Source organism: Larus michahellis, chromosome 4 (assembly GCF_964199755.1).
Source record: "Larus michahellis chromosome 4, bLarMic1.1, whole genome shotgun sequence".
Lineage (NCBI taxonomy): Eukaryota > Metazoa > Chordata > Aves > Charadriiformes > Laridae > Larus > Larus michahellis.
This window is the reverse complement of record NC_133899.1, coordinates 34967903-34991290: the sequence shown is the minus strand read 5'-3', so window position 1 is coordinate 34991290 and position 23388 is coordinate 34967903. Positions and strand designations below refer to the sequence as shown.

General features: G+C 39.2%; 1 protein-coding gene across 7 annotated transcripts in view; it reads left to right on the top strand.

Annotated features, from left to right (window-relative positions):
* Positions 1–8629: 8629 nt before the first annotated feature.
* WDR20 (WD repeat domain 20) overlaps positions 8630–23388 on the top strand; it is a 47682-nt gene continuing 32923 nt past the window's right edge. For 5 of the 7 annotated variants that reach the window (XR_012586631.1, XM_074583951.1, XM_074583955.1 and 2 more), the window contains exon 1: positions 8630–8974. Coding sequence is in view for 6 of the 7 variants with exons in the window: in XM_074583951.1 (XP_074440052.1) it covers positions 8711–8974 (264 nt within the window). In the remaining variant the exon portion in view is untranslated. Of the gene's footprint in view, positions 8975–9317; positions 9612–23388 lie in introns of those variants that run through there. The other 2 variants (XM_074583957.1, XM_074583952.1) reach the window with 2 other exon arrangements.

Genomic DNA, 23388 nt, shown 5'->3' with positions numbered 1-23388 from the left:
TTGCATTAATAGCTAGATTACTTGCAACCAATGAATCGCAAACTGGCTTCTTCAGAAAGGTTTTCTTGCTGGAATAGAAAGTGTTGATGAGCAACTATATTTCAGCCTGGAAGGCAAGAGTCTTCTCTTCATCCATGGGCTGATCTTCAGTTTGCATGGATTCAGTGGTAATGAGGATAAATAGAGCTGAAACCTCATTGCATATATATTTTATACACACACACACTTACTTGACTGTGGCATATGGCTTTTTAAACTGAGTCGAAAAATACAAATAATTCTGGATATACGTCTTGAGAGAGACGGAAAGAGAAATATAATTATTGTTTCGGAATTACCAATACTCCAGTGTATATTTTGGATTTTCACTTCTCTCTGATCTCTAATTTCTTGCTTAAGATGAAGATAGTGTTGGATGAATAATTGTTTAATCAAGAGGAGTTTAGTAGGCTTTCTAATGTAGTCATGTTAGATTGTATTATATAGCAAGAAAAGTCATCACAAAATTTGATTTATTATCACTAATTAATTTCCCATTTACATTCTGGGACGTTCCAGAGTTTAAATTTTACAGTTATGATAAAACAACAAAGACTGGAGATTCTCACTCTCCTTTAGCTGAAACACTACCTGTATAGGAACACATTGAGGTAATTATTTAATTTTAAGAATAAGCTTGAAATTTCTCTGGGAGAATGAGAGATATTGGCTTATAATGATGGACTAACATGGACTTGCTCAAAATCCATTCAAGTCAGGATAATACTGCAAAGAAACGCATTTTATTGAAGGGACATATTGTAATGTATTTAATTTAATGGTAACCAAGTCTGAAACCACCTAAAGATGCAGAGCTCCTCTTTAAGATAAGCTGCTATTTAATGTTCCTATTTAAGTTATGCTTAAACAACCCCCTTTATTCACTGGTTTTGAATGAAGACCATGAGAGCCTAGTGTCTCACTACTAGGTCATTTTATTTTGCCCACGGTTCTCTCCTGTCACCGCTGTGGGAAGGAAAGAAGACAAGAAACAGAATAAATTATAATTTAGACTGACTAGAAAGATTATGACAAGATTATGTTTGAATTCTCCAAAGGGAAGCGATGGAAAGAAACACTGTAGCCACATTTCAGTTTACCTTAGCAGAGCAACTAATCTTCATCAGCTAAGTCTGGCAGTAAAAGAATCACTGTGATCACTCATCCTTCTGCAGAATTTACTCTGTAGGTAACCCTCAAACCACACTTTTTAAAAAAATCAGCCCATCACTTGGTTTAGACATGCAGCAGGAGAAGGAGAGTAGAGAGAAACTGAACAAGACTCCTTAGGCATGGAGCAAGTCAAGACAGACGCTGAGGGTGCATTATTCTGACATACCATGTATCTAAGGCTGACTGGCTTTGCTAACCCATATATTAGAGGCAAGCAGCCTCCTCATTTGTTGTTCAGAAACTGTGATCCTGATCCTGCACTTCAAAAGAGCTTTTATAATCATTTATTCTTACAGAAGGTAGGTAAAATGCTACCTACTCAAAATAGTGTTGACTTATATTGATATTGCATAAACATAAATGATAATGTGAAGGGTAAACTTACAGAATCACAGAGTGTTTGAGGTTGGAATGAATCTCTGGAGGTCATCTCATCCAAGCCCTCTGCTCAAGCAGGGCCCTCTAGTGCAGGTTGCCCATGACTATGTCCACTAACAGCTGCTAATGACAATAATACTAATGAGGATTCCTCCTTGGTGCTTGCGCCATTGCTACAGTGGGCAAAGGGAGGAATATGGGTCTCTGTTTATGCCTTACTACCCAGCTAAGAGCTGGGACAGGAGAGTTCAGCGTGAAGTCTGTTGAGTTTGCAATGCTGTTAGAATTCACCAGATGGGGCTAATACAGCAAATATAAATACTCTCTCTAGAAGTCATACTGAACAAATGTATATAGATAGGTAGAGAGAGCAATATGTATTTGTATATATGGCGTAGGAGTTTTAACCTACTAAAAGTCTTTTTTTTTCTTTTTATGTTAACCCTCTCAATGAGTCCATCATTTATAATAAATACTTTGTTTCAATAATTTTCTATGAATTATATGTTCAACTATTCAACCATTCACCACCACCCCACAAAGCCATAGCTGTCTCAGGAAATCTGTAGGTTAGATCTGGCTTGCTTTTTTTAAATTTTTCTTTAAATCTCTAAACAACTCTAAAACCACATACATAAAAATGGAAGGGTATATGTCGTCTTCAATTCCTACATATTATGGTTTTTTTCTATGTTTAAATAAAAATACAAATAAAAGTTGTAAAAATTAGTTTAAGCTTATAAATGTGCACGGCTTTTCCTTGTCACATGGTACACTGATAGAGAGGCTGATCCTATCTCCTAAGTCCATCTTCCAGATTTAGTTTCATGTAGAGGCTCTGAACATATTTAGACATCGCAGTAAAGTTTTAGTTAGCTGATTTTAAAAAAAGGAAATCCCTGCATGCCAGTGCATCTATCAAACGTCCTCATCTGTGTCAAATCACTGAATCAGGAAGCTGATATTTGAAAACTGAAAGTAATTGCCTGTGAAAGATTTAAGACTTACGTTCTCTATATTCTACCATGTCTTTAGTAAGCAATTTCATAATTATTGCTATCAAAGGGGATGAAAATACATTAAAATTTAGTATGTATTTACCCAATATTAGATTATAGTGCATTACACCTACTTATGAAAATAACAGTGAACAAATAGACATCAGATAGCATTTAACTCAACCAACTGAACAGCTCTTGAGAAATTACATAAATTATGTTATACCTAGCACTTGGTCATAGAAAGATGGAGGCAAAAGCCAAGGAATGTCACACTAATGTGCATACTTGATTAAATGATTACTGGTAACTACATGTTACATAACAACATAACATTGTACGAGCTGGATAAAGATGATAGTTTCAGGTAAACCAGAAAAGCAGGGACCCAAGAGCCTACTCTACATAGGTAATCTTCAAACCACACTTTTCTTTAGTAATCCCATCACTTGCTTTATATATGCAGCAAGAGAAAGACTGTAGAGAGAAACTGAACAAGTCTCATTAGGCATGGAGGAAGTCAGACTTCCAGTTAGACAGGTGCTTAGACTGCTGAAAACCTGACTGCTGATATTTTTTTATGATTAATTTACTTTTTGTGTGATGAAATTATAAGGTATATATGATAATGGAATAAGAATACATGCATCATAGCAATAAATCCCCATTCTCCTCAGCCAACATCTCTTTGTCTTGTAGATGACGAAATGTCTATCATAAAAAAATTATCCCGCTTTGATGGAAAAATTGCATTGGGAAGTGTTGGCCAAACAGTTAGAGAGTTTCACTCACCAATCTTCCACTTCCCAGGTATGAGTAAGTTCTGGACACCAGATGGACAGCAAAAACTTCTGAATTTAACTTATGCCCTTCTTGCCTTGCAAATGAAAGTAATGAGCATGACCATACTAATGACCATAATGAAGCCAGCACATAAGTCAGAGAAATAAGCTCTCCTTTCTTTAAATGTGCAATGATTCAACTAGTGCTGAACAAACAGCCTGTGCTATCCAGTATCCAAAGCTCCTGTGCTTCAATGAGCTCATAGAAAAACTCATAAAAAGTCCCATTAGAAGATCATCTATCTAAAACTTCAGTGCTTCATCTAAAATAAGTTGGAGACAGTCATTCAGACCATGGAACTGAAATTACACTTAGGACACTGATGGAGAATCTCCTCTTCTAACTGGACAGAAAGCAGACAGCCATTCTTTTTCTGAAGCTTGCTGCAACACGTTTGAGATAATATTGCCTCATGTGAGAAAGGTTCTAAGGGAATGTAGAATGTGCTAACAAGTGTTCAGTCCCTCTTTGAGAAATACACCAAAGCAACAGAGAAAGCTCTCGCCATCAGTTAGGCAGATGACCTAGGGGAGAACAGAGGAACCTAGGATAAATTTAAGACATCCATGCACATACCTCTCTTAAGTGCAAAATGTTCACAGGCTCTTAATTCTCGTCACCTTTTAGAACTTTCTCACTTCTTTGTTTTAGGCTGGTAATGCTTCTCTTTCCTTGGTTGTTAAAGTCTGTTCTTTCCAAGGACACCTTTCTCAGCTTTCCCTGTTTCCTGTTCTGTTTAGGGAATCTCAAATCACACAACGGCAGCCACTTTTCCTGCATGGATGACTGTTAACTAACTGTTGCTCGCACTAAATGCAGGTTGTTTGGCTGACCTGCAACACCTATTGATAACCATGAATTATCATAACACAATAACACAAGCTTCCCAATGAAAACCATCTGAATGAAATAGCCAATTCTGATGGAAGAGAAAATAATTTGAAGCCTTTACATACTGAATCTTTTGTTGCTTAAGTTACAAACACACGAGTCTATTGCAGACTGCGGTTTAGATTCTTGGCCTTCTCGATGGCACTACATTCTCACACTGCAGCACTGATGAGCATCACTGTCTAGAAATTCCAGTTTTGTAAGAAACTCGGTCCTTGCTGCTGGACAACAATCAGACCTTCCTTATTCACAGGTTTTTCATTCCTCAGCTGGGCTACAGTAATACCGTATGTATGGACGTCTCCCATATTTAGGGAGTTTTGAGAAATACATAATACCTTAGCACATCTTAGAAACACAAGCTATTTGTAGCCATATCAAACCAATCTCCCTGGCTTTCCATAGAATTTAAATTAAACTCATCATCTCAGTCTTATCTTCAGAGAACATAATTTCCAGGACAGCTATGGCTTCAAGATAAAAAGTTGTCTGTTGTTGACAAGAACGCACTCTTCACTATGGAGTTAAGGTAGTCCGTTCAGGAGACAACTTACAGAGAGCTGATTGCGAACAGCAAAATGAAGTCTTCCAAAGACACAACAGAGTTCACTGTCATCCAATCCCAACTGCAAAGCAGATTTCTTTTACGTTGTCTTCTTCAATCCAAATGTTTGTTTTTAAAAATATCCATTTATTTTTAAGTACTTAACCCCCCCCTCAACTATGAAAATAAAATGTTTCTCATGCTCTTCAGGAGGGATGAGAGTACAAACAACATGCAATATATTCTAGCATAGCAGAAACTGACTTGATACCACCCTTTCACTTTGTAATACATATCATAATGCATTATCTCATGTATTTAGTGCTAAATGTATGTAGTGGTTAAGAAGAGATTCTAAATGCAAATAAGGAGCTATGAAATATTTTCTCATGATGAAAGCAAGTTAGACACGCTTTAAAGTCCATGTAAGCCATTGGAAACGTATTTCCAACACTGCAATTCTTTTTCTTCTCCCCATATTAAATGGAACTTGCATGCCACGCTCCTCACCACCATTTGACTAGTTCAGATGTGTCACTTACGTAACTCTGTATGCCTCTGTCTCTTAGTAATTCATACACATCCATAATCTGTTAAAATTTCACACATTGCAGAGCTTTTGACCCTCAAGCCAGTCTCACACTAAAGGCCTAAATTGGTTTTGGCATCAGAAGTCCAAGCAAGACTTGACAGACCTACTACAGTTGACAGACACGGCAGAGATGGTCTCCTGATTCCTGCAACATAATCTGCAGGCAGTACACGCTACAATAGGTAACTATTTGCATGATGGAATATGGGTGTAGTCACCATCCTCTTTTTTTTTTTGTCTCAGAAGTGCTGGTAAAAGCATCACTTATATCAGTTGTTGCACTTTTTGGGAAGTGTGATGGCATTCAAATTCAAGCATAGAAAAGTTTTTTTGATAACTCTACTTGTATTGCTTCTAACGCTGCAGTTTCCTCATGGCCAGCAAAAGCACTATTAATACTACATCCTGAAAAGTTGCAGGACCAATTTATGCTCTGCATAAATCAGTCTCAAAGGACCACACTATGTTATTAATGTTCGTGAATTTTGCATGTGTGTTTTCTAATCTGCCAAAACATTTGTGAGAAGTAAAGGCACAATACAGCAGTGATTCTGACTGACTCCAATTTATTGGTTGTGTGGTGCATACAAAACAACACATCTAGGGATGTCCTCATGGGATCATTTCAGAACTATCATCTTTGGTTAGCTTGAAACAAAAGAATTTACAAGTGGTACAGAGAATTTTTTCATAAGGCTTATCTCTGTAATCTCTTTTTTCCCATTCTTTAACCAAATATTTGATGAGTATTGTTGATGGGGCCGTACAATAGTGTTCTTGTGAGTTGCAGCTGTGTTTTTCAAATGAATATTTGTCTTGGATTCTCTGTGGAATCTCTCAGCAGCTTTTATTGATGTTGCTTGGTAAATGTTAAACACTACATCAATTCTTTGACTTTCTGCACCATCATGTACTGCTGATAACCAGGTACTTGTTAACTTTGTTTATTCTTTGGATCACACTCATTCCAGCAGTGACAGATGGCCTGCTGTGGTTTCAGTACGATTTGCATTCCACACCGTCCCTCTACCAAAGTTGCCTGCTTTGTTTTTCAAAGCAATCTATCCATGTTGTCATTGCGTAATAAGACGTACTGAGTATGCCTGCTTGGAGAAACACTTTTTTTCTTTTTTTCTGTTAAATCCTTGTCTGTTTGGAGTATTATTTAAACATCCTTGCATTTCCTGCTCTTCTTTTGGTGACTGAAAACATTCTGACCTTCTCTCTGGAAGTCCATTCATGAAATTTCTGCATGACAGAACCACTCTCAAGACAATTCTTAAAATAATTGTAGATCTGCTCACCTACTTTATGTGCTTTTAGGAGGTCATCAATACCACCTGTCAGGGCTGGTTGATAAGATGGCAAGATCTATTGGTCATTATTGATTGGCTTTATCTTAAGAATTTCAAGCAAGGCTTCAATAGCTGGCCTTTTGGAAGTTTGATTATCTGTACTTGTTCAGATATTCACTCAGATACATACTCTATTCTGCATGAGTTAACCTGGAGATCTTTGGCTATTTCATGTCTCTCAGCTACCTTATACTAATATTTTGATGGTGAGCAGCAAGACAGTATTTAGCGGCAAACTATATTTCTTTAAACTAAATTGATTTGAAACTAAATCCCTTTAACCTCCTGGAGTCTGAATGGACTTCTGTGGTTGAGCTGATCTAGTGGAAAGAAAGGGAGGTCCTGCTTCCCTCTGTCTCTGCTATGCATTCCTGCCCCCTCCCTTATATAGTCAGCGTTCTTTCATTTAACCCTACTCATTTCACATTCGCAGGGAGTTTAATTCTCTATCCATTTATCTTTCAGAAATGGCTCTCATGAGATCAGATAAGCAGTGCTGCTGGTGAATGAAGCAGCAGCAGCAGATAGTCACAGTCAAGAAAGAAGAGCGCAGGACAATCCCTTTGGTAGCAGCCAGCTACAGCATGAAAACTATACTTTGAAAGTGTGTTTTTTATTGTTAAATTTAAGATGATCTCTGTGTTGCCTATTTTCCCCTAGTTGGACATTCCCAACTCCTTCCTTATTTTGGCTCTAGTAATACTGTGATGAGTTGGATCAACCTGGTTGCTGATCAACAGTTTTTTTACTTGAGAACCCATAATTTCTTGTGTGTGTTAGTTTTCAAGTGGATCTGACTCACCCTTTGGTTGCATGATTACTAGAACTGATGCAAGAGAGGTAATGGCAATACATACCTGGAGACAGAGGAGAGGTCAAAGCCCTGTTTTACAGATGGAGATCAGTCTTGGATTAGCTTGAGTCAATCATGAGACTGTAGTTAGGCAAACTCTTTAAGCTGAAACTGCTGCCAAAAGAAACAGTCCTGCATCCTTGCCCAGTGAAAACAATCCTTTCCAACCCTATGCCGCTTCCTTCTGGCATTGATCTGGTTCCTCGTGCAAGACAGCTGGTTGTACAGTTGCATGATGATCAGAACAATGAAGTGAGTTACCTGACAACCAGTTTTTCAGGTTAACGTTTCAGGTTAACGTTTCAGGTCAACTCCCCAGCCTGGCTCACCGTGCAGCTGGCAGCTGAGGCTGGTGGAGAGCTGGAGGGATGGTGGTACTGTCTCCTTCAGGATCAGTGTGGCCTTGACACAAAGCGTCAAAGTAGAGCCACGCATTTGGACTTGCCGTCTCTTAACTGACTTGCCCATGGGACTCTCCCAGCAGGGTGTAGCAAGGCTGACCAGGCTTTCAGGAGCCTGCGGACACAGTAACCTGTGGAGAAAGCTGGCCGGGGCCGAGGCAAACCAGCCTATGAACATAACCAGGGTGGCAGAGGCTCTCCCCTGGGAGCCATCATCCCTACAACGTCACTGCCCCAGCGCACACTGACACCTCTCCGACCCCAATTCAGCACCTCGGGTGGCGTGGCGGTGACCATCTCACCCTGGAAGCCCACGTGCTGAGGCGACGGGTCCCTCTCCTCACACCCACAGCCAGAGCCCGTCCCCCACATCTCACGCCCCTCACGCCCCGCCGCCATATTGACCGACCCCCACCTCAGCGAGCGGACACCGCCCCCCCGCCCCGCCGGCCCCGCCCCTTCCCCACGAGGGCCCGCCCAAGGGCAGGGTAGCTCCGGCGCATGCGCAAAGGCGCCATAAACAGGCGCCGCCGCTCCTCCCCCTTACGCCGTTTGCGTGGCCGCCTCCGCGCAGGGCCGCGCGAGCGCCGGTGGCGGCGGCGGCTGCGCAGTGGCGCCACATCCGGGCACTGGGGCAGGATGAATGCTCCTTTCCAAGATGGCGGCGGAGGGAGGAGGGAAGGAGATGAACGAGATTAAGACCCAGTTCACCACCCGGGAGGGGCTGTACAAGCTGCTGAGCCATTCGGAGTACAGCCGGCCTAACCGGGTGCCCTTCAACTCGCAGGGCTCCAACCCGGTCCGCGTTTCCTTCGTCAACGTCAACGACCAGAGCGGCAACGGGGACCGGCTCTGCTTCAATGTGGGCCGGGAGCTCTACTTCTACATCTACAAGGGGGTCCGCAAGGTACCGGGACTCGGCCGCTGGGCTGGAGGGGGGGAGTGGCGGGGGCTCGGCGCCGGCCGCCGGTGGGGTGCGGGAGCCCCGCGGTGGGGGACTGCGCCGTGGGCGCGGGGCAGAGGCCGCCCCGCCGGGCCGGCTCTCCTTCGCCCCCCCACCCCCCGCGGCGGCCCTAGGGCTGGCAGCTTCTCGCTTGTGGCCCGGTTGTGGTTGGGACTTCAGCCGCTCTCCCGATTAACTGGCCTGTGGGGTAGCGGTGAGGGGCGGGGAAGCGTAGGCCTGGGCTGGAGGGCTGTGTGAGGGGAACGGTGCTGGCGGGCTACGTTAAATGCTGTGTTACCGACGGTAGGTGTGTGCGTGCGAGGAGCCCTTTGGAGGGATGCGACTGCTTGGGCCTTCCTTGGCTTACAGGAATGAGGGTTGGCTTCCCATTGGCAAGGCAGACCTGGGCCTCCTTCACCTGCTGCTTCAGGTCCGCGTTTACTGGATGCTACTGCCTGTCGTGATTCTGGTGGTGTCAGATCCCTGTGTCAGATCCCTGCTTCCAGGATTTGTCTAGCTTTGACTGAATGGTTATAGTATGCACTGTAGTTTTAGGCCTTTATCGTGACTTCGAAGCGTGGACTGATTTTAGGATTGTTTCTAAATGGGAGCAGTGCAATAAGCTGAGTTTTAAATGTCAAATGATTAATACAGAGCAAGCTGCTTTTACAGGAAAGAACCATTGATGCACTTGAGAGAGACTCCTTAGCTGTCATTATTTGATGCAGGACAGTGTATCCATTTAATCTCTCAGGTCACCGTATTTATGAACAAACCCTTTATACTTGTTGTTTCTTGAGGTCCTTGATTTTGTGGTATTTAGAGAAGGATTCAGAATTTGGCATGCTGAGTGGACATGTTTCACTCCTAATATGTGTGAACACTGATGCAATGATTGTCAGCTTTCTATTTTACATTTCAAAAAGTGGGTATCCATTATCTTACATGCTTGGGAGTCAGTTGCTGTAATGCGAGTACCTTGAAATCTCCCTGCTCTTAGCGCACCATTCAAGATGGGATGAAGGCACAGAGAACTAGTGAGGTATGCACGGCTGTACAGGAAGTATGTAGATGAGCAAGGAGTTATACCTGAATCTGTTATGTCCTAAGCTAATGCCCGTATCACTCTTCCTCTGTATAAAATGTAAGCATTAACTGGAGAATAAAGCCTGCGCGGTTATCTGTTGGCTGTGACTTGACAGATCTGATATGTTCTGTGTAATTATATGGAAAAGTGTGCATATGGATTTTAGTTTCACTCTATTTTAATAATCTAGTTATGTTCTAAGTAATACTTGGACAATAGCTTCTTTAAGCATGCAATGAGTATTTTGTAGCACCCAGCATTTGCTATATATAAGCAGTTGCCGTCTTTACTATTTACAAGGTATTGTGGGTGATAATATATCTGAAAATCTGTATCCTAAATTATTACCATGTTTGGATTCTGACATCTTATTTTCGTTTTTTCCATACAAAGTAACTACAGGGTTCTCTCAGATTACAGAGCAGGCCTTTATGTAGTTTAGTAATGGTACATGTGATTCTTGCAAGTTGTCTTAGTCATCTCTTGCCACAGTTCTGAAAAATAAAAATCTAAAGCCTGGAATTTCATTGAAAATAGGGAACTGAATTACTTTTTCAAATTATAAAAATCACTTTGAGCTGAGTATTTTAATTTTTGTTTCAGATGCGAAAAGCTACTGGTATGATACGCAGTAACTGAGAAAATTTTAGTTTGTCAGATTGTTAACTTGTGAGCTTTGAGGCATACCTGTTACAGTGTTAAATACTTTTTTCTCTGTGTAAAACAGGCATTGTTAGAACAGAATTCCTTTCAATGACCTTTTACAGTATTAACAATTTAAAATACACTGTATATTCTGTATGTATAATACATTAACTTTAGTAAAGTGAACCTAAAGAAAGAGCTGAAATAGATTGAAACACACTTAAGGAAAATGCTTTAAATGAGAATGTGGAAGATGGTCTGTCCTAAGCTTGTAATGCTTGCTTCTTTGGAATTTATTTTGAAACTATTCAATTTTAAGTCATTGTTTTGTCTATGTACAAAGTTGACATAAGAACAGGCTGACAGGCTTTCAACTGATTATTTGAGCTTTTCAGAATCAAAAGCTATATCTTGTGGCTATTGTAAAAGGGAGAGCACTGTTGTCACCTAAATTGACAATTCTGCCTTAAACTGGGCAAACTATGAGACTCTGCATGCCTTCCTGTTCTTGGGGGCAAGAGGGACTTTTATCTGTTGAAGACCTACCTACTTGTGATCCTCTCCATAATACAGATGCTAATAACTTGTTTTAACTGTTAGTTCATAATTATCTAAGTATCCCTTTAAAAAATTTCCTAATGACTTTAAGACTATAATTTTCATTTTGGTTAAGTCATATTAGAATATTAGAGTATGAGTTGAATTTAGTGAAGCTGTGCTTTGTGTATATATCGGGTAGCTACGATTTTGTCTTTTTCTGATCTTTTTTTAAGGTCTGCTTCTTTTCTTGCGAAGAAAATGCTATATTTTTACTAAAACGAGTGGAAGAATGACCAGGACTTTATTTTAAGTAACTGTGTGTCTTAGGTACTGAGATAATTCTTGCATCAGTAATCCATTGCAGATCTGTACACATCAAGTAAGAGTCACACTTAAGCCATGAATGACACTTAAGAATAAATAATGTAACACTGAGTCAAAGACACCACTTGAAAGGATATTTCTTGAAATCAATGATGCAAAGCTTCTTTTAGTTTCCCTTAAATCCTAAATACATTGTATCTGCTACATCTTGTTTGTAAGTCATCTTTTTAAGTGGACTGATAATGTCTGTGTTCTGCTTAGGATATTTAGCCTATATAAAGAAAAAATGTTTCCAGGGATGTTTCTTTAACCTTGATCCTTCTTCCAAGAAACGTGGTTGAAAAGTTATGTCTAGTGTCCAGGAGATTAGAGTACTAATAGAGAATGATAATAGTTTGGTAGAGAGACAAGAGCGAGTTCTGGGCAGCATTTTAAGCTGTCTTTAGGGACTTCTTGAAGCAAAAAGGTATTTTCTCCCAACTTTGTTCTTCCCCTCTTTAAAAAAGAATCTGAGTTTTTACTGTTTCATGTTTCTGTGTTACCACTAAACTTTACCAAAACATGGAAACATGTTGCCATGTTTCCATGTTTTCCGTGTCATAGAAAGCACATCAATTATAAGACAGTGCATTATTTTTTTTTTATAATGAAACTTATGCAGCTCTCTTTGTGTTAGTAAGGCAATACAGGCTTCCAGAAAATTGCTGTTTTCTGATTTGGATCCACTGAAAAAAGAAATAAACTTGTAGTTTAGTAAGGAGAAATTAAACTGTGATGGAATGAGATGTGGTTGCTTTACTTATGTAAGTATATAATTATTCTCAACTGTACTGAGTGTCAGTGGGCTTTCCCTTTCAGTCCTCCTTAACTTTGGCTTTAAGGTTAGATGTGTACAGTGATCTCTTGTTAATGAGAAGGGGAAAATTTTCATGAACTCAACTGATCTAGTGACAGCTGAAAATTATGGTCTAGCAGTATAGTATCCTCTTGTCAGCGTGCTCCTGTCTCCTTGCTGTCTTTGGCAGTGTTCAGCCTCTGGTTGAGCTAGTTCAGCTTGCTAAACCAGTAGCAAAATGCTTGCTGTTTTTCTGGGCACATTTTCTCTTGATTTGGTGAGTTGAACTTTCTCATCTTGTGGTCAGATATTAGTGACAGCAAGGAAGAGGTTGGGGGGGAAGGGACAAAGTTACTCCTTTCAGTGGCCTGGGCTGTCAGATCAGATCCACTGCCTTATGAGGTCTCACCTGAATAAAACTTCAGCCTTAAATCAGATTCCGAATCATCTGTTCTTGGGGGATTGTTGACTTAATTTTGATTAAGCAAGTTATAGGTGTTACAGGAAGCCTTTTCTATTATTCTAGGGGTTTGCTTCTTCATGGAGTAGGGTTATAAAGTAATAATTCAAAAGTTATTGCTCAGACTATGATGCATTGATGCTTTGGATGGGTTGCCTTTTCCTGCAGCCCCAAATCAGGAGTGAGGGCTGTTACTTGATTCTTGCTTGTGAGGCAGTCTTGGGCTACTTTAATATAGTTTGTGGCTAGCTTTGCAAAATGATTTATTAGTCGATGCATTAATCTTGAAAGCGAGAGCACTATCTCATCTTGCTTGCCTTAGGAATGACTGACAAAACAAGGCTTTCTAGATTGTTGCTGACACTGTCTACCATTTCCCCCCCCCCTTTCTACTAGGAAGCTAGTGCATTTTCCTTTAAGAAATTGTGTGTATGATAATTAACATATTCTCTATTTTGTAAAGGTTTCTGGGCAAGTTAGTCTGCAGCTGTCACCACAGTAGTCATATAGGGGTACATATTAGTGACAGTGTCACAAGGTAAATAGTCTTAGTTTTTACATAACTTATTGGGAAGTTATCAAATTTGACTGTGTAGTTTAGCTTATTACATTATGTTAAGCTTTTTGTATTGTATTTAAATTCTGACTACCTACTCTCTTTGTTAATGTGTGGCAGACTTTCCTAACATTGGTTGTTTCATTTTTTTGGAACCTCTTTCTTATGAAAAGAGGCTTTGTCTTCAGTTCTGCTTTTTTCTGCAGCTACCTAAAGCAGCAATCTGTCAATAGCTGTGGAATATTGTAGTATGTTATAATAGTATTAGAGTAGAAACATATGTAGGTGGTAAGCTGAGGTTAGTGGAGGTTTGGAGGGCAGAATCTGTTGACTATCTTTTTAACTTTATGGTGAGCAAGTGGCTTAGAAATAATTGTATTTGTACTAAGATGCAAGTAATCTTATATTTCATCTTCTTTATTAAGAGTTAGCATATTGGCAGTTCCTGGTTATCAGTAAAAATACTGATGACAAATAGGATTCCTTCCTTTGCAGTTCTCTAAATTACCTTTTTTATGACTGGCTTGATACTGGAGTCTTTGTTGTCCAGTTGGGAAGCATTATCCTTGGTGTGGTGAGTTTCATTCTATAGACTGTTCAACGACAGAATGATAATGGGTGGCATTTGTCACTGTGCTTAATATTTTGCTCTGGGAAGAGCAGCGAGAGACAATTCTGGACTGGAAGCTGTAATCTGTGGAGAAAACCATTAAACTTTCTCAAGATGTGGTGGGAAGGGGAGTTTATGTTACTGTATATTTAGAGATTGCTAAGCTGTGTCAGACCTCAAAAAAATGTAAGTTTTAATAGCATATATGAGCGATAAAAATGCTGAGATTTGTAAAGATCTTTGAAGGTACGCTTGCTCTGAAGCAGTGTGAAATATACCTACATCTTTGTGACCAGTTCTTAAACTTGCACTAGCAAGAATTCCACGGCCCCCTGTGGACTTGGAACCCCCCACGCTTGTTTTGGTGCTTAGTTTTCCCACTTCCTTCTTATACTTCTTGTTCAAGGGGAAAAAATCAGGTTGAATGCTGTTATTTACTCTGGACATAGGGAACAGTTGACTATTGCCTTTGGCTTCTACATCTTTGAAAACTTGTTAGTTTGTCCTCTGATTTTTTCCTAAGGTAAACTGTTATGGTTTGAGAAAACCCATAACAATTTATTGTTGTTTAGATAATTATTCTATCACCTGATGACCCCTCCCCACCTGGAAGGGGGAATCGGGGAAAGCAAGAAAACACAAGGGTTGAAATATAAATAGATTTAATAGCATAAGACTAAATAATTAACAATAATACTAAAGAACCAGTATTAATCCTCATACTTATATAAGATATACAAGAATTATACTCAGCCAGTTCTATCAGTAGGCAGCTGTACACTCCCAGCAGTGGACAACAAGTGTCGGACACTGCGAGCACAACAGCTTTAGGAGGAAAGGAATGCCTCAGGGGTCTGGCACTGGGGCAAGGAGTTTCTCTGGACTGCCTCCATCAAGGAAGAGAGAAAAACTACACAGCAAACTTTCTATTTTATATGGAATGTGACATTCATGGTATGAAATAATCCTGTTGGCCAGCCTGGGTCAAATGCCCAGGCCTCGTTCTTCCTCATCCCTGCACCTGGCAAGGCTTGAAAACACTGAGACCTTGAATCCCACATAGCCTAGCTGGCTATGAAGTAAATATTTTCACAAATTCAGACACTAGAGTCTTCCAAAAGTGGAGTTTTCCCCAGCATTAGAAAAGAAATTAGTCTTGTGTCGCTCAACCCAGGACATAAACAAATCTAGTTCTTTTAAGCTTTCTCCTCAGAACTTGAGTTCCGTATGTTTGATTGCCGTCCTCTATATTGGCTTCTATTAGCTTGCATTTTTGGTACCTAAACTAAACTTAGCTCTTCCACTCTGCAGAGTAAGGGAGAATCATTGCTTACTGTGTCTGTCTTCTAATATTCTTCTAACATATTGAATAGCATTGACATTTTTGAATCCTGCTCGTAGTGTTGACCCACTTGAATTGTTTCTTGTCATATTGCTGCTTTCTCTCCATTTTTATCCATGGTTTGATTTTTTTTTTTGCTGTTGTTTATAAATGCCATGTAGCATTTTCATTGAATTTTATTCTTTTAAGTTTATTAGAGAGCATTTTTATTTCCAATTCTGTGCTGCAAAAAATCCTTCCAGTCTTGATGTCTTTCACAAATTTGATGTGTACTCTCATCCATTAGCAAAAGTATCTCATAGAACTTAAAAACCACATGTTGCATTTGCTGCTGACCTTTTTTTCTAGTCCAGTTATTTTTTCAGAAGCCGCTTAGATTCATTTGGTGCTTGCTTTTGGCAAGTTTACCTTGTGTGCTTTTTTCCCCTGCTTTGTCTGTGTGCTTACAGTCTGTTTTGTTTCCGTGGTTTTGATACCAAAGAAAGGTTTACTTCTATGACTGTCAAATTCTACTACAAAGTGTTCTGCATTTAAATATTCATACTAGATACAAACATCACTCTTGTTGTCAAAAAGATGATGGGCAAAGGTAGCTAATGGAAGTACCATGGTAAAGCCGCAGAATTTTTCTCAAAGGTATCTCGTGTCATCCTGCAACAGGGATGCTCTTTTTCTGTGCTGCAGGAATTTGCATAGTCCACGTTTTTCAGGTGTGTCCCTCTTCAAAAGGGTGTTGTAGATTTCTTTTTTCCAAGAAACCCCTTAATTTCTTCCTGAATTTTTTCTTCTCTATCTTGTAGAAAATAGGTGTTATGTTGGGACTGAATTTGCCAGTCCTGTGGAGGTATTGTGGCTAGATCAGTAGTACTTTACCTGTAGATCTGTGCTTGTGAAGGTATTTGAAAGTCTCTTGGAAATTTTCTCAAGTGTTTGATGGATATACTTACCAGCTCAAGTTTTTTAGTGTAGATTGATGTTTTTTTTTTCTTAATTCTAGCTGGGCTGTACTAAGAACTGCCAAGACATGTTACAAAATATTTCTGTAGAGTTTTTTTGAAGGGTGGGGGTTTTTTGGTGACTCCTTCCTTTCAATGGCACTTCTGAAGGAAATAGTGAAGATACAATGTAAATTACGGGAGTATAGGTAGATTTAAGTGTTTAACTCTGTTGAGAGGCTAATATAGAACAAGTAGGAGTGGCTTGAGTAAGAGGAAAGACTAAAAAGCTGCTTTAAAATGGCACTGTTACACTGTTAAATGTTTCTTGCTGTGGAAGAGAACGAAATATTTGCACTTGATGGAGCTTGCAAGATGATTATTATCTGGGGGCTACTTCTGAGTTGTAGATAGTGTCATTAGTCTGTAGTGCTTTTGCTTCTCCTAGCCTGTGCTTCAAGCCTATATCACAACTGTTTGACTTCAGTGAGCTATTGCAGTGTATCCTCTGAAGGATTGCTCTCCGAGGTAATAGTTCATTTATCCATGGCTGCCTGTTTGGCTGGTGTGTTTGAGAGTGAATACTAGCCTATGGTGGCCAAACTTCCAAATTGGTGTGCAGTATTTTATAGGCAATTAATTTGTGTGTGTGTGTGGTTGGTTGGGGGGGCTTTGCCACTGTAGGTATAATTTGGGGTTTTTTTGTTTTGAAGTATATTTTTAGTAATATTGCACTTACATTAATTCAGTTGGGTAATTTAAATTAGTGTAAAACATTGTGTCACTTATTCTTTGCAGACTGACAAAATTTTAGCCATAATGCTTCACAAATGCAAATGTACATTGAAGATGCCTCAAATTCTAATTAAATGTTGCCTAGACCCATCTCTGAGAGGATTGCAAGCCGTAATTGTCTTGTTTGACGTTCTAGAGTTAAATGTAATGCCCTAGTTTGAACTATTGTTGTAGTTCACTTTCTTTTGAAGCACATGTATCCAAAGGCCACTTGCTGCCCAGTTGTTATGACTATGAGTTGACACACTTGGACAAATTACTATTTGAAAATGGGGCCATTTAGTGCCAATAGTGCCTAATAATGCCGTTGTCCTCTTAGAAAGCTTAAGGAGACTAAAAACTGACATTAAATGTGCCATACTGTAAGTTATAATATTCTGTTGTGTCCTTCTCAAAAATCAAGTATTTTTCCTTCCTTACCTCACCCCACTTGTAAGTCCAAATGTATATGCAGTCCATCTTCTAGCATCTGCATACTTCCCATTTCTTGTGCCCTGTAACTTAAAATAAAGCAGCTGCTTTTGCTTGTTCCAGCTTCTGTTTATCAGACTGTTGGGAGACTGGATGTAGCCCTGTAGTCTTTGTGGGCAGGACCACCAGCCACTACAATCGAAATCTTTCCAGTGACGGTGTCATAACTTGTGATGGGATTTTTCTCTTGCATTATTCAGTAAAACTGTTCCTAATGGAATGGTAGATCTCTAATAGATACTTGCTGCAAATTGATTTCAGGTTTGGTTTACCAACTATAATTGGTCTTTAATTTCATGAGTTAATCATAAGGTTCTCACATGGCTGTAATGGTCAAAGAAATACTACTTACTTTTTTTTTTTTTTCATTTTTAACTCTATGTGAGGCTAGAAAGTGGCAGTACTAAGCAATTCTTTGTTTAATAATGCCTAATTTTTGTACACTTAGAGAATGTGAAAAGCTATATTAATCTAAATGCTAGTCTAAGCAAGAACTTTAACTTAAAAATGCCCTGGAGTAGGCAGAAATGATTGGATGTTATGAACAAACGTCATTATCCCCAGTCTCCTAGGAATTAAAAAAAAAAAAAAGGAATTCTCATGATCTTACAGGAAGTTTGCATACATTTTGTCGGGAAAATGATACCACGTAAAACTTTGAGAGGACTCCAGTTTATGGCTTTAATGTTCCCTTTCAACTAAAGGAAGGGGGAGCAGTGACAGCAGGAGACTGAATGGATGCCAATATATATCGAAACTATCTGTTAAAAATCCTCAAGTCTGAAATAAACTATTGGAATGACGCCTTAAGGACACTTTAGCCTGCACAGTCAGAGGATAACTCAGTAAATCTAACATAAATGTCTTCTCTTCCTGACACTTACAAATGTAACCATAACAAATATGTAATCCTACAAGTCATAGTCTTGTCATATTTTAACTGTGACAATTTATTTCTAAGGATTATTTTTTTATTGGTCACAGTTCTCGTAACTAAGACTTCTACAGAAGTTGTGCAGGTTTTCTTTGGATTTGAGGCGGATATTGGAGCATGACCCTTTTACAAGTTTGAAGCTATCATTGGCAGAAATTATAAAGTATTTTTTGTTGTTGTCTTGATTTTTCTGGTTTTCTATTAGTTAAGTGTCCTCATTATTACAGAAAAATAGTTGTGCGATGTTTTTTTTCTAAATCATAAGATTGAAATTATAGCTTAGGTTTGCATAATTTAGTGGTCTGAATGGCAAATACTACCTCTAAAAAATCAACTTTAATTCTGTATTGTGAAACCATAGACTGAGGTTTAGTGTGCATTTTCCTTCAAATTCCCATGTTTCTTTCCTACTAGGATCTATATAGCAAACAGTTGCGTTTATTTTCAGACTTTTTTTTTAAATGAAAGTATTTCTAGAGCTTTGTGTCCCTTTTTTTTTTTTTCAGTAGGAGAGTGGGCCTGAGATCTTCAATAGCTACCTGTGTGCACTTAGGTTGTCAGGAGGGTCTATCTTTAAAAAAAATAGCTTATGAAGGCAGGAATAGTTGCATGGTTAGGCAATAACACTTTTGAAGTTTGATACCATGTATACTGCAGAATGCAGTATTTCTTACCTGTCCTATAGGTGTAGCCCATCTTGCATGTGTTTGTATGTGTCAGTTCAAATTATTGCTTATAAGTAACCAAATAATTTTTTTTTTTTAAAGTGTGCCTGTTCAGTGTGATATATTGATCCAGGAGGAGTTTTGTCCCAAAGAAGTCTTTGGAAATACAGGATGGAGCTTGCTTGTAAAAGAAAGATCCTTGGGTGGAGTAGGGAATTATTGCTGTTTAATAGCATTAGCTATGTATCTCAACAGGTGACTCCTAGCAAAATCTTGCTGTTACTTGAGAATGGTATCTTACGCCCTATCCTCTCTGAACTGATGTGAATGTAACTGGACAGTCTCTTTTAACACATGGGGATGGCTTGCGTCTCTCACCTTCAGCAGTGAAACCGTGGTCCCTTGTACAGAGTAACTCCTGTCTCTGTCATGTACGGTTTGCAAACACCTGCAAAGTTTTAAGGTGCCGTTCTTTCTAGATGAAGTTTGCAACCTTCTAACAATGTTGGAAAAGTAGACTCTGTGCCAATGAAGTGACTGTTCAAGCGTAGTTCTGTGTTTTAGCCAAAATGCAGCCCCTATAAGCGAACTAGGCTGAACCGGGATGGTTAAGTGTGGGCACACGTTAGCACTTAGCACTTTTGAATAGGAGAGATGGGCAAACAACTGTTCTGAACGACTCAGATGCCCAGATGAAGCTGCCCTTAGTGATGTTCGAGATGATTCACACTTTTCCTTTGTTAGAGTAACAAAGTACTCGTTGTCGATTAAGTTCCTGCAGCAGTCCAGAGGCAGCTTGCATAGCTGCTCTAACTCTGTGTTGCCCTGTAGCAGCATGCACATCTCTTCCCTCTGAGCAATAGGTAACCCCTTGTGCAAAAAAGTGTTGGGCTGGCATTGACCTGGTTGATCTGTGTATTGTTTTTTTGTTAGTCCTAAATTGTTAGAGGCTTTGCTTGTGCATAAGAGAGACAGACAAAGGGGAATGCTGTGAAGATCAGTGCTCGGTGAAGTCCAGTCTTGCAATGCTAGAAAACACTTTTGCTGTGCTTTTTCTTCAGTCATTTGGAACCCCTTCTTCATTTGTATCATCTCTGATTAGGCGTTTTGCAGCTGTGGCACTTCCAGTGGAAGTTGATATAAAGGAAAATTTAGATTTGGACAACCTGTTGATATTGGTGCTGGTTAAAGGTATGATTATTTTTGACAGCATAAATCCCTAGCATGCATAGTATGCATATTATTATGCATAGTATGCATATTAGTATGCCCATATCAATGGGAGGGCTGATTTAATAGCTGGGCTGTGTTCTGTCAGTAGCCTAATCGTGTTCAGTTCTGTGCCCTCATGTAGACTTCTGTTAGGACCTATAGCAAAATGCTTGAGGTGTGGGCAGTTACTTGGTGGGCACCTTTGCTGTCTGCAAGATCAGTAAGTGACAATAGATAGTCTGATCACTCCCTCCTACTCTTGAGACAAAAATCAGCCTGAGGAAAGAGACAATGTTGTGTGACTATTTCGTACATTAAACAATATAGCCCTTTAATGGTAATTTTTAAAGAAAGTGATTAATAGCAGGCAAAAGGTTTTGGGTTTTTTTCCAAGTAATATATGTACTAGTGAAACTGTCAGCACTTGCTATTACTTGAAGTATCTTAATACTTTGCTTGCTTTAAAATAAGGCTATTGGGAAAGCTAGTGCTGAAATTGGGAACATGCTCCTTTTGCTCTAAAACTTCTGAAGCGGATTCTGGTTTGCAGACCAGGTGATATCCTAGACCTTGTAGGTATGGGATTGTGGGAAGTCTGAGTTCTCTGCAGTGTGTCTGTGTTAGGGATTTGGTCCTTGATATTTGTTTTCTAGTAGCTCGTGCTCCTGTTCTTGTTCTGTAACACTGCCTAGCTGAGTTGAGTCTTTATGAAATGTCTGCAGCCCCAGAAGGATGATGCATTGCGAATGAACAACTTCAGGACAAGAGTTGAGGCAAATATGTTATTTCATCTGTCTGTTACTAAATATGACCACAAAAAGCATAAACCAGTGGGCCTCATTCTGGTTTTGGAGCATAGGTTATACATTTGGTTGATAATTTATTCTCTTAACTTCTGTAGGACTGTTCTGGGGCTCTTAGAATACCAGCCACTTACATCTTATTTTTAGTACAAAAGTAATTAGGGCTTTGTTCTAGTAATATTCTGTTAACATGCTGCAACATGATGGAGTTATGGGCTTAATAAAAACACTGTATCAAAAATGTCCAGCATTCCTGTAGGGCTTGCAAAATCTAACAGTAGCCAGAAAAGACATAATTCTGAGTTGTTGGACAGACATTACTGTGTTGTATTTGACTCTTATTGAGCTTTGTAATGAAAAAAATATACATTGATTATCAATTAACTGCTATAGTGAAATACGTTTCTATAGCAACAGGGCAATGCAGGGTGCAATTATTCAGACTGCTTTTCTGTAACAGATAATCTTTTCTTAGAAGCGGTGAATTTACACTGCTGGACTAAAACATGGTTTTGTTATAGCAACAGATAATCCTGAGCTCTTATGTGCTGAAAAGGGAATGGGGGAAACTTTCAAAGATAAATACCAGGGTGGTAGATGGGTGTAAACTCAACCAACTGCTACTTGCCTGTGTGTTATTTAGCAAGATGGAGGTATACTGGATATGTTATTGTGCAGTATGAATTTACACTTCACTTCTACCTATTCCCAAGTCTATGTGAAACTGAACTTGCTCGAATTTAATAATAATGATCATTTAGTGGCTTTCAACTTTCAAGTAAATCAATCAATAAAATTTAGTCCTGATGCTGATTCCCTGAATCATCAGGCTTTTGCTTATTTGTTCTTTATATGTTTCATGTCTCTTTGTTTTGTTTGTTTTGATACTTCTGAATACCTTTAAAGAGAGGAATGTTAAAATTGGAAAAGATGAGGGTATTGTAAAGGGATTGCAGGTGTTGGTTGTTTTTTTGCCATAAAACACACTTGTAAAGCCAACTTTTGAGCGTTACTGTATTTTGGTATTTTTAAAGTTAGAAGAAACAAAATTTGAACAACTTCAGTGATGAAGCTGCAGCAGCCTTAGTCTTTCAACAGGGAGCTTAATTTTGTGTGATGTATTTTAAGTATACTTTGAATATCTGATCACTTGAAAGAAAAAACAAAACCAGCAGTTCTGTCTCTGGCAAGCTGTGTATGCAGTCAACCTCAAAGGATGCTATTGATAGGTGTGCATGTATTGTTGAAGTGCATTTTTTGATGATATAACAAAATCATACCAATGTTTTAGAGAAGAAAAAAAATGAGGTTCAAAGCTAAAGTGAAAGTAATTCCTTTGAAGGTGTGACTGACTAGAGCGCTAGTCCAACAGGTCAGGTAGCTTTTTTGTGTGTGCATGGGGAGGAGACGAACAACTCAGAGATGACGCTATCCTTAAGTCATGCAATGTTTCCAGTTTGTTCCATATTTTGGCGGCCATCTAAAAGCAGCCTGCCAGCTCTCATTTAAATGAGTGTCACCTTTAACAGGTATAATTTTCTAACCAGTTTTACTTAGAGCTGAGCCAATTTAAACTATTTCCCAGTGAAAGTAACTTACTAAGTGTTTAATAAATATTCCAACTGAGCCTGTGAAGTGAACAAGAAGAGTTGCGGAATTGTGCCAGAATGTGTGGTTTTACTTGGAATCCACTTGATATTTACATACCTGTTTTCCTTATTTTAATTTATTTCTTAGCTCTAGTATATGTATCTTATCTTGGTTCAGCTCAGCTGAATCATACCTCATTCGGCATTAAAAACATATGAGAAGGGACTGATTGTAAGTACAGGCAATTGTAAGTATAGACTAGACTGTAGGAGGAAATGAAAGGATCCACTGGAGGATAAGAAACAAGAAGGAGATCAAAAAGATAACTATCACTTTTCTACTTCAGAGCTATGAATCTGTTATAACTTACTATATTGTAACTATTGAGAAAGGAGTTACAGTTAACTAAGCATAAATCTTAAGTGAACCTTGCAGAACCTAATTATGAAGTGTAGTTAAGAGATAATTGTTACAGTACACTTAATTTTCTCAGTTCCCCAAAAGTGAAGAGACTAAAATGTGTGCTTCGGTGCATTCCAGTCTTTACAGAAGGTGATACATTCTTTACACAGCA